At 53.9% G+C, this 10442-nt stretch overlaps 1 protein-coding gene across 1 annotated transcript; it reads right to left on the bottom strand.

The window, feature by feature from the left end:
- Positions 1-2014: 2014 nt before the first annotated feature.
- Positions 2015-8638, bottom strand: BCL6B (B-cell CLL/lymphoma 6, member B). Its single transcript, XM_011958464.1, has 9 exons — positions 8560-8638; positions 7827-8017; positions 7369-7590; positions 6925-7272; positions 6480-6604; positions 5039-5203; positions 4825-4955; positions 4577-4714; positions 2015-4152 (listed from the first exon to the last, which is right to left on the bottom strand). Exons 2-9 carry the CDS (start codon positions 8003-8005, stop codon positions 4036-4038), a joined length of 1425 nt encoding a protein of 474 aa, XP_011813854.1. The 5' UTR covers positions 8006-8017; positions 8560-8638; the 3' UTR covers positions 2015-4035.
- Between the last annotated feature and the right edge of the window lie 1804 nt (positions 8639-10442).

Below are 10442 nucleotides of genomic sequence, written 5' to 3'. Positions count from 1 at the left end.
GAACACCCTGTGTTCTGGAGGCTCTGCATGTAGTCAAAAAAGATTATTCTCTACCTTTAAGATGTAATGTTGGCCAGGCGTGGTGGCTCACACTTGTAATCCCAGCACTTTGGGAGGCCGAGGTGGGCAGATCACAAGGTCAGGAGTTCGAGAACAGCCTGGCCAACACAGTGAAACCCCATCACTACTAAAAATACAAAAATTAGCTGGGTGTGGTGGTGGGCACCTGTAATCCCAGCTACTTGGGAGGCTGAGGCAGGAGAATCGCTTGAACCCAGGAGGCGGAAGTTGCAGTGAGCCAAGATTGTACTACTGCACTCCACCCTGGGCGACAGAGCTAGACTCTGTCTCAAAAAAGAAAAAATAGAAAAAGTGTAATGTTGGCCCTGCTGGGTTTCAGACTTTCTTGGGGCCTGTTTCACCCGTTTCTTCTTGCCAATTTCTCCCTTTTGGAATGGGAATGTGTACGCTATGCTTGTTCCCACCATTATACCTCGGAAGTAGATAACTTGTTTCATAACTTGGAAATAGATGACTAGCTCACAGGTGAGTCTTTGATGCTGCAATGAGTGAAGACTTTGGGATTACCGGAATGGAATGAATGTATTTGTATGTGAGAAGCACATGAGTTTTGGGGACCCAGGGACAGAATGCTATGGTTTGCATGTCTCCTCCAAAAATTCATATGGAAACTTTCAGTCCTCAACATGACAGTATTGAGAGCTGGGGCTTTAAAGAGATGATCAGGGACTGGGTGCGGTGGCTCATGCCTGTAATCCCAGCACTGTGGGAGGCCAAGGTGGGTGGATCACAAGGCCAGGAGATGGAGACCATCTTGGCTAACACGGTGAAACCTGTCTCTGCTAAAAATACAAAAATTAGCTGGGTGTGGTGGCGGGCGCCTGTAGTTCCAGCTACTCAGGAGGCTGAGGCAGGAGAATGATGTGAACCCAGGAGGCGGAGCTTGCAGTGAGCCGAGATCATGCCACTGCACTCCAGCCTGGGAGACAGAGCGAGACTCCGTCTCACAACAACAACAACAACAACAAACAACAACAACAACAACAAAAAAGAGATGATTGGATCCTGAGGTCTCTGCCATTCTTGGATTATGGGTTATCATGAGAGGGGAACTGGTGGCTTTATAAGAAAAGGAAGAGAGGCCTGAGCTGGCAATGTTGGCACACTTGCTACCCCTCAGTTGATACCCTGCGCTGCAGAGAGCCCACTCCAACCAGAAGAGCATCACCAGATGTGGCCACTTGACCTTGGGCAAAATTTTCAGTGTCCGTAACTGTAAGAAATAAATTCCTTTTCTTTATAAATTGCCCAGATTCAGGTATTCTATAATAAGCAACAGAAAACGGACTAAGATGACTCCAAACTTTCAATGTGGGAGGCAGCTGCAGAGATCGTGGTAACTGACTTTTCCACAGACGCGGAATTTAAGGCCCAGAAGGAGGTAACATCAAAATTAGTGATCTCTGCACCCAGCACACATACAGGACAGGGGAAAGGGTGGGAGAGATGCATGCACTGGACCCTGGATAGATTCAAGATACCCTTGCTGGGGGAGGGTGGGCTGGCATGTTAGTTCTAACTCAGTCTTCTCAGTGCCACCTCCAGCCCCTGTGGTCCTTAGGGAACCAAAGTCCTATCCATTTTCCTTGGTGACGGAGGCATGTCCCAAGCATTAAGGTCCCTACCACAGATGCACGCCCCAGCCTCTTGATATTATTAGTGGCTTCCTGGTTTCTCCCTGCCGCCTCCACACCTCAGGCAGGAAGTGACCTCAGAGCAGCAGGATGCAGGTGGCTCCGGAGAAACTTCATGAAGTCACTGGTTCCTACACAATGAGCAGGAAGGCAAGGGCAGGGAAAGGGACAACGAGGACCATTTAAAATGTCTGGTGGGAAGGGACAGCGGAATGGTACAGAATCCCAGATGTTGTCCAGGAGGAAGAGCTCTCTTCCTCGCTCCCCGAGACCCGAAGGCAAGAACCCAGGACACAGCAGGCAGCACAGAGAGGCTTCTTTATTCCAAGGATCTCATCTTGCAAGATCTAACATTTCTATCCCCAGGCATTCTCCACCTGCCTATCCAATCTGCTAAACAGAAATCATGGTTCCTTCTTACAGACTCCTCCGCCTTCCCTTCTTGCTTCTTTAATTCTGCAATGGGGCCATGGGGAGAAAGAGGGAAGAAGGAGAAGAGTAGCTTTCTCACTAGTCCCCAGGCGACAGCCACTAGAACTGACTTATCCTTGAAGTTCTATCCCATAAATTCAAAAGTGCTTCTTACTTTCTACCCTTGTCCCATAATCAAATAGGCCACAGGGCAACAAGGGGCAGAACTACAAATCAAGGCTTCAGGACGTCTTCTAACATTTCAGAGCCTCCACCCAGCCAAGAGGCAACCCCATTCCTAACTTTCTACCTACCCGGCCTACACCAGAAACTGCACCCCTCAACCAACCTCTTAATCCTACTTGAAACTTGGTCAACTAGAACAGGCCTTTGGCCTATCGGCTAGCCAGTCTTTTACATCTGTAATGCCAGCAATAATCCCAACCAAACTACAGCAAACCCAGAATAGAACTCAGCCCCTTTTCTTTTCCTATGGAAGGTTCTAACGCATTCACTGGTTCCAGACAGGAATGCAGTGATGGGAAGACCGGGTCACAGACCCAGCTTTTATAAGGTAAGGTTACCAAGCACCATCACTTCTAGAGGCAAAGAAGTTTCTGACATCTGGACGCTTGCCAGAAGATATCCAAAACCTATAAAGAACGGCTCAACTCAATAGAGAGAACCCCAAGTAACATTCAAACCCAGATGCCTCTGTAGTAAAGGATGGGTTAACACTCTTTACCATCTAATCAAGCCAAAGAGTTTCATGATTCTTCCCTAGGTCATAACATTCACAGAGACTGGGCAGAGTCAGAAAAAGTCACATCATCCCTGATAAGGAATGTCTGATCTCTCCCCCATGGAGCGATGAACTCAGTGCTAAGAACAGGCCCCTGTGGGAGGACGATGGACTCAACTTGAGCCCTGGTGGGTCTCTGCCATTATAGATGAATACAGTAGAGCCAAATCCAAGTGACCAGAGTAATGGGTCATTTTAGATTCTGGACCATCTTGCAGAAAAAGCTGCCAGCCTCCACTTGGAGTGATACAGAATCTAGATACAGGATCCCCTGTACCCACAGCCTCCAGGAGGCATTTATTATTACCTCCATTTTGGGCTCAATATAATGGATCCTATCACCCTTGAAGAACCGAGAAATATCTGTATCCATTGCCAGACTGCTAGAGAACCTACAACATCCAGAATACCAGAGAAGGTTTCTGACCCAATTCCACAATCCTGCATGTTCCCAGAGCTGCCCTAGAACAAATAAAGGTTCCAGACCTAGAATTACAGGGGCAGGACACAGAGAACCCCTTTTTCCATTTTAAACAAACTAACAAGCAAACAAACAGGAGAAAGAACAAGTCTAAGGATAAAACTTACGACAGAATTAATATAAAATACCCAAGCCGAAGGAGAGAGCCCAGGCTAGTAATCTCTGCCAGCAGAGCTGTGATCTCACCTTCTGTGTTTCTGGTCACTTTTAATCACACTTGTGGAAGAGGGGAGTGGGAAATGCAATTGAATGAAGGCCCTGGTGCCACCCAAAGGCCTCAATAAATTATATTTACAGATAAACTGAATGCAATGGGGGCCACAGGTGGAGGGCTATTCCTTTGGGGAGATCAGGACTCCAATCTCTCCCCTTTCCCAGCCCCTAGCTAGCTCTCTCCTCAGAAACAATGTGGCTTGTGGGGAAGAGGTTTTGACCAGCAAAACAGAGGCAGATCTAGCCAGGATCTGCCACCCCCTGCTCTCCCCAGCGAGAAATTAAGATGGTGGCAATTTCTGATACCAAAGTGGCCTTGCACACCCCTATGCCCAAGCCTGATAGGGAAGCAAGGCCTGGGCCTGCAGCTTTCCCACCCACAGGAAGCAAGTGGGGTCTGGGCCTGCGCTCAGCTAGGGCCCCCCCAGAATGTGGTAGTGCACTTTGGTGTTGGTAGCAGCTCCGTGTTTCTGGCGCAGATGCAGCCGCAGTTGACTCTTGTGCCGGAAATGCAGGCCACAGGGGTCGCACTGTGGGAGGACAGCTGGGTCAGGTCCTGCCTCATCTATAATCACCTTTTAGGTGTTGAGCCGGGGCGGGGGGGCGGCGCCTGTCCAGCTCTCCCAAGAGGGAACTGTCCAGCCGAAGATCAGCTCTTTGCCTCTCACATTCTCCCAAATCCTCAGGGGTGATTGACGGGATAGACCCGCCTTATTTAGCAAAGCTTTTCCCACTTGTAGCTCCTCTCTGAGAAAACAGCGCTCAGCCCAGAGGCATCACTTCTATACCGCCCATCCCTACTCCCAGCCTCCACCCCTTATTTGCTTGGACTCTTCTGGCCACCACTCATTTCTAAGAGATCCAGGGACGGCCAGGCCTGCACCTCTCAGAGCCCAACCCTCGGCAAAGCAGAGGTAATTCTAAGGCACTGGGCAGGCCAGGTTGGGTACCCACGTGGTAAGGCTTCTCTCCGGTGTGGATGCGAACGTGGCTCTTGAGGGTCTGCAGGTGGCGGAAGCGGGTTCCGCAGGTAGGGCAAGGATAGGGCTTCTCCCCCGTGTGGATCAGCACGTGCGCCCGCAGATGTGCCACCTGGGAGGGAGGAGACTTCAAGTCCTCTGAGAGGGACAGATCCCTCCCTATTGGCCCACCCCACCTCTTGCAGGTTTGCCTTGGAAGCCACTTGGAGGCTGGCTCCGTACCTGTACAAAGCGTGAGCCGCACGTCTCGCACTTATAGGGCTTCTCTCCCGAATGGATGCGGCTGTGCGTTTTCAGGTTTGCTGGCCGGTTAAAACGGGCTCCGCAGATTGAGCAGTGGTAAGGCTTTTCCCCTGGAGGCAGGGAAGATGGGAGGTCAGGGACTCTGCCCTAGGACAGCTGTGGGCTTGACGGCCAGGGCCCTCTCCTCCCCTACCTGTGTGCACTGTGCGGTGACTGGCCAGGTTGCCCTTGTAGCGGAATGAAGACCGGCACAGCTGACACTTATAGGGCTTGTCTTCATCCCCAGGAACCAAGGGGTCCAGCCCCGACGAGCACCCAGCCACAGCCTCACAGTTCTGGCAGCTGAAAAATTCACTTCCTGGGAAGGGGAGTGGGTAACGGCAACCATAGTTATTAATGAGGGCTATCTAGGTACTACGGAATCCTCAAACCATGCAGTAGCAGGCTTTCTTTTTTTCCAATTTATTGTTAAGACTTTTGGGGCTGGTTCGCCTTGCTCAAGGCCAAGTAAGAAGATAATAAGATGAGCCAGATCTGACTCCACATCCGTCTGACTTGAGTACTCAGCTAATCTCCTCTTCAATAGTAGTGGTGGTGGCCAGGCGCGGGGGCCCACGCCTGTAATCCCAGCACTTTGGGAGTCCATGGCGGTCGGATCACAAGGTCAAGAGATGGAGACCATCCTGGCCAATATGGTGAAACCCGTCTCTACTAAAAATACAAAAATTAGCCGGGCATGGTGGTGGCACACGCCTGTAGTCCCAGCTACTCAGGAAGCTGAGGCAGGAGAATCGCTTGAACCTGGGACATGGAGGTTGCAGTGAGCCAAGATCACGGCACTGCACTCCAACCTGGCGATAGAGTGAGACTCCATCTCAAAAAAAAAAAAAAAAAAAAAAAGCAGTGGTAGGTGGAGGCCCCCGCTAGTGGGAGGAGGTTTCAGTTTCTCCTCCTTTTTTTTTTGTTTTTTTGTTTGTTTGTTTGTTTTTGTTTTTTGAGATAGGGTCTCGCTGTGTTGTCTGTGTTGGAGTGCAGTGGTGTGATATCGGCTCACTGCAGTCTCTACCTCCCGGGTTCAAGCGATCCTTCCACTTTAGCCTGCTGAGTAGCTGGGACTACAGGTGCGCACCACCATGCCTGGCTAATTTTTATTTTTATTTTTTGTAGAGACCAGGTCTGACTATGTTGCCCAGGCTGGCCTTGAGCTCCTGGGTTCAAGTGATCCTCCTGCATTGGCCTCCCAAAGTGCTGGCATTACCGGCATGAGCCACTGTGCCTGGCTAAAATCTCCTCCTCACCGGCACCACTCTGAGTGACAGCCTGCCAGAGAGGCCCTGACAAGCTTTGGGCTGATCATTCAGCTCCGAAAGAGGATAGGCCAGAAATTCTCAAACTTTGCTGCTCATTGGAAGCACTTGGAGAGCTTTAGAAAAATACTGATGACTCGTTCCCAGGTCCAGATATTTCAGTCTATGGAGTGTGACCTGGGCGGTGGGAGTTTAAAAGCTTCCTAGGTGATTCTAATTTGTAACAAAGTTTAGGAACCATTGGAATAGGCCTTTCTGGGGGGCTTTTTTGGCACAAACTTGCCTGGAGCAGTCATGGGAGAAAAGCCAGGAAAGAGGGTCTCTTACCCGGTAGTGGACGAGCCCGCTCAGAGGGTGATCCAGAGGTGTCTTGAGCCTGGGATGTGAGGAGGTGGGGGGTACTGGCCGGAGCCCCACATTTGAACTGCACAGTGGCAGCAGTTGGAGAGAGCCTAGGCAGATGGCAAGGCCCAGGGGAAAGGGTTAAAAGAGATTGTATGGATGGGGGATGGGGGTTCTCTCCTGGGAAATTTGGAGCCAAAGGCCTGCCCTCTGGAGGTGAGCCAATATTGTTGACCAATGAGCCACAGCCATCGTACTGCCCAAGTGCCACCCTGCTGAATAAACCTGGTCTCTGGCCAGCTCCTTAAGGTGAGCTAGTGTCTCTGAAAAGCACCCCCTATTTCCCTTCCTCCTGACCACGAAGGCCCAATGACTCTGTCTTCCAGCTGAGGCCAGCTCTGACAAATTCTTGAGGTTCTAGACTCTGTACCTGCTCTGGGGACCAGGAATGGGTCCTTCTTCGCTGCTGCTGCTGCTGGAGGCCTCGTCTCCACTGGGGAGCCTGGCTTGGGGGCAAGGTTGACCAGAACTCCTCTCCCCAACTAGGCTCCCTGCTTGGGAGGCCTGAGAGTTTAGCACGATGTACTTGTACTTTTTCCAGTTGCAGGCCTTGGGGTCGGGGCTGGCTGGACTGGGGGGGCCTTGACTGCAGCTTCGAGATTCAGTAGGTGGGTCTGGGTGTCCTTCGGAGCGCCTGGGACTGCCTGGTGGAGGGGCCGTTGGGGGTGTTGGGGGTTCTGCTTCCAGGGGCCGCAGGGAGATGCCCAGAGGTTCATAGCTGGGGAAAGTGTGATGAACGTTAGGGCCATTTCCTAGTCTCTGCCTTTGCCCTTAACACCCCACCCACAGAGAACGCCCAGCCGGGGTCCCTCACCTGGCCTGGATGAAGCGGTGGCATGCTTGGACCACGTGCTCCATCTGCAAATAGGTGGCGGCCGCAAGGACTGCAGGTGCAGTGGCCGGAGAGAGGCGCAGGCGCGAAGTGTACATGAAGTCCAGTAGCGGGGCGAAGCCTCTCGCTTCGGGACCCCCGGGCAGAGACAGCACGTCCACCCCGACTCCCGCACGGCCCCGGAAAATTGAGTAAAAGAAGCCACTGGAGAGAGAGCAGATAGGTCCCTTAGGGGCTGGGGAACCAAGGGAGACACGCGCCGCTTTAGGAAGCCCCGCCCCCTGAAAAGTCCCGCCTCCTCACTATCACCCCGCCCCCAATTCTCGGACGCTCCGCCTCCTGCTTCTGAAAGACTTGGCTTCGGATTCCCTCTCAAAGGCCCTGTGGTCCCACCCCTTTCCCATTTGGCCCCGCCTCCGCCCCGGCCCCACCCCTCGAACCTGCAGGCTATGAGAACTGCCTTGTGTGCCCTGAGGGGTTGCCCGCCAACCAGCAGCGTGACGTCAGTGAGGATCCCGCGCAGGCGCAGCTCGTTGAGGTTGCCCAGCACGTCGGAGGAGTGGCGAGTGAACTCGCGGACGTAGCCCAGCGCTCCCTCCGGGGCGGCGGGGGAACCCATAGCGACGCAGGCCTGTAGAGGCCGTGGAAAGTGCTCTGGATCTAAGACGCCTTCGCTCCTCTGTTTGCCTTTTCCTTCCGAGGTGCAGCTAGAGCCAGGGCCTCCAGCCCCTAGCCCCGGCACACGCAGCCTCCCTCCTAATTCTTCTTGTTCATTATACCCTCTACGACACCCTAGCTCCCTTGCCTCTTCCAGCGCTTGGAGCCGGCTGAAGGTTCCACACCGCTGCGTCGTTGGCGAGCGTGGGGAATCCCGTGCCCATCGCCCTGGGTTCGACTCCCAGTGCCCCTCCAGCACCGCCACTCCCTTCTGCCCGCCTGTGTCTCAGGTGTCCGACCCTGCCCAGAGATCTGACGGCCTGCCGTCCACACACCTCCAAACCCCAGCCGAGGCTCTCTTCCCCGAACTACGGAATTCTGCGACTCCTATCTAGTCCCCAGATCCCTAGCTTAGCCCAATTTCTGGGACTCAGGCTTGCTGATGGCAAGCTCCATACAAGCTCCAACCCTCTTGGGGGACCCAGGAGTCTGGCTCCCTTAGTCTCTTGTTCTTACCCCCGTCCTGCAGGGGCCCGTCTTCTCTTCTTAAGGGGGGCGGGGTCTCTCTCCCCTCTTGGCCTCGGCTCCTTTATCTGGCCGGGATGTCGGGGGCGGGGGTGGAGGTGGGGTGAACGCCTGGGTCTGTATCCTTCCTTCCTCCCTCGCTCTCCAGATGGCGAGCCCAGGGCGGGGTCTCCGTCTCGAGGGCGGGACCTCAGAAACAAGGGGTGGTCGTAACGTAGGGGGTCTTGGGTCACTGCAAGTGGACACGAGGACGGGGATATTGGAATTGGGGAGGAGGTTAGGGATATCGAGGTTGGAAATACGGGAGTCTGAGTCGTCGGAAGGCCTGGGCCAGTGAAAATTGGTGTTTTGGCTTTTGGGAGGGTTTGCCAGGAGCCAACCTTTGCTGCAGGACAAAGTGCATACGGCACCCCCTCTCCCCTTCTTGTACTGTGTTAAGGGAGAAAAGGGGGAGCCCAACGAGACGGCAGGTTTGGGCAGACGACAGTGGGCTCCCGTGGGGTCTCAGACGGGGGAGGGTGTGGTGTGAATGAGAGGCTCCTGTACCCAGGCCTGCAAAAAGGGGGGCTCTGGCCGGGCGGGGTAGGGAGAGGGCGGATATGATTTCTAGTCGGTTTCCTTCCATTGTCCTGCGACCGGACGGCTCCGCCAGCTGCTTCCCCTCGAGGAGGTGGGGAAAGCCCCGAGGTGGGGGTGGAGGGGCGAGAGACGCTCGGGAGACCTAGGCGTCCGGCCTCTCTCGCTCCCGGCTCTCTTCTGAGTCCTTGTAGGGATCCAGAGAGACGGACTCCCGCCCAAAGCCCGCTCGCTTTCCCCCAATCCCAGCTCATGAGGGCCTCGGGCACCCGCCCGTCGGCTACGCTTGAAGGCTGGCGGGACGCCGGGGTCCAGCGCGGCAAGTAGGCAAGGCTCTGCAATGTGCGGCTCCTTCCACGAGGGGGCGGCCGAACACTGGCCTCGCCTCGCCCCTCGTCTCCACCCGGCCGGGGGTGCGCTCAGACCCGGGCGCAGGATCCATTCGGTCTGGGCGGCTGAAACCTTTAGCCTCCTCCCCTTTGCGCGGGTTTATTTTGCACCTCTGTCTCCTAGGAGGGGACTAGGGTTGGGCAGAGGGAGCTAGAGTTAGGAGACCGAGGGGACTTTCCCCTCAGGCTGGGGTTCCTACCTGAGGTGAGAAATCGTGGGCTTTAGGAGCCAGGGGAATGGGTGGGACAAGAAGGGGGACCTGAGCCTGGGAACTCCGGGTTTTCTTTTCGAATTAAGCTAGACACTGCTACCCAGATGTCTTTGGAGGTGACTTTTAATTGAACATTAATATTAAAATTGGGTGGGGTAAACAAGAGAAGGGAAAACAAGGAGGAGGGAGAGAGGGCAGGAGGGGCTTAACAACCCTAATTTGAAGTTCCTGATCTGAGAGATGGGCATGGATCACACCCTCATATTTTGTTTCGGGAGACATTGCGGGGAGGCAAGGCAAAGCTCATTTGGAGAAGGGGTGCTAGAGCTGAATCCAGCTGCAAGGCGGAAACTACCCGGATTTGGGCTGGGACGAGTGTACAGTCGGCCAGGATTGACCGACCGTGGTCCATGGGGCTAGATATCAGGCCGGGGGCCCTCCCCTTCAGACCAGAATGTGTCTTCGTTTGAATGCATGAAAGAACAGCTGAGAAACCGGGAATTGGGAAATTCAGGACGATGAGGTGGCTTTGACATGTGAGGGTTATTTAGGTCTCTGCCCAGCTTGGAGATGAGAATTAAACTAAGGGCTCCCTCTGGCATCAGGATGGAGTATTATTTGGTCAGTTGTGGGGTGCCTGTTTATTATGGGGTGTTGATTTGATTGTGAGCACCGGTGGCTGCATTCAGCCTTTGAG

The sequence above is a fragment of the Colobus angolensis genome, unplaced genomic scaffold, assembly GCF_000951035.1.
Source record: "Colobus angolensis palliatus isolate OR3802 unplaced genomic scaffold, Cang.pa_1.0 Scaffold47, whole genome shotgun sequence".
Classification (NCBI taxonomy): domain Eukaryota; kingdom Metazoa; phylum Chordata; class Mammalia; order Primates; family Cercopithecidae; genus Colobus; species Colobus angolensis.
Note: the sequence above shows the minus strand (reverse complement) of the source record. Positions and strands in the feature narration are given on the sequence as shown.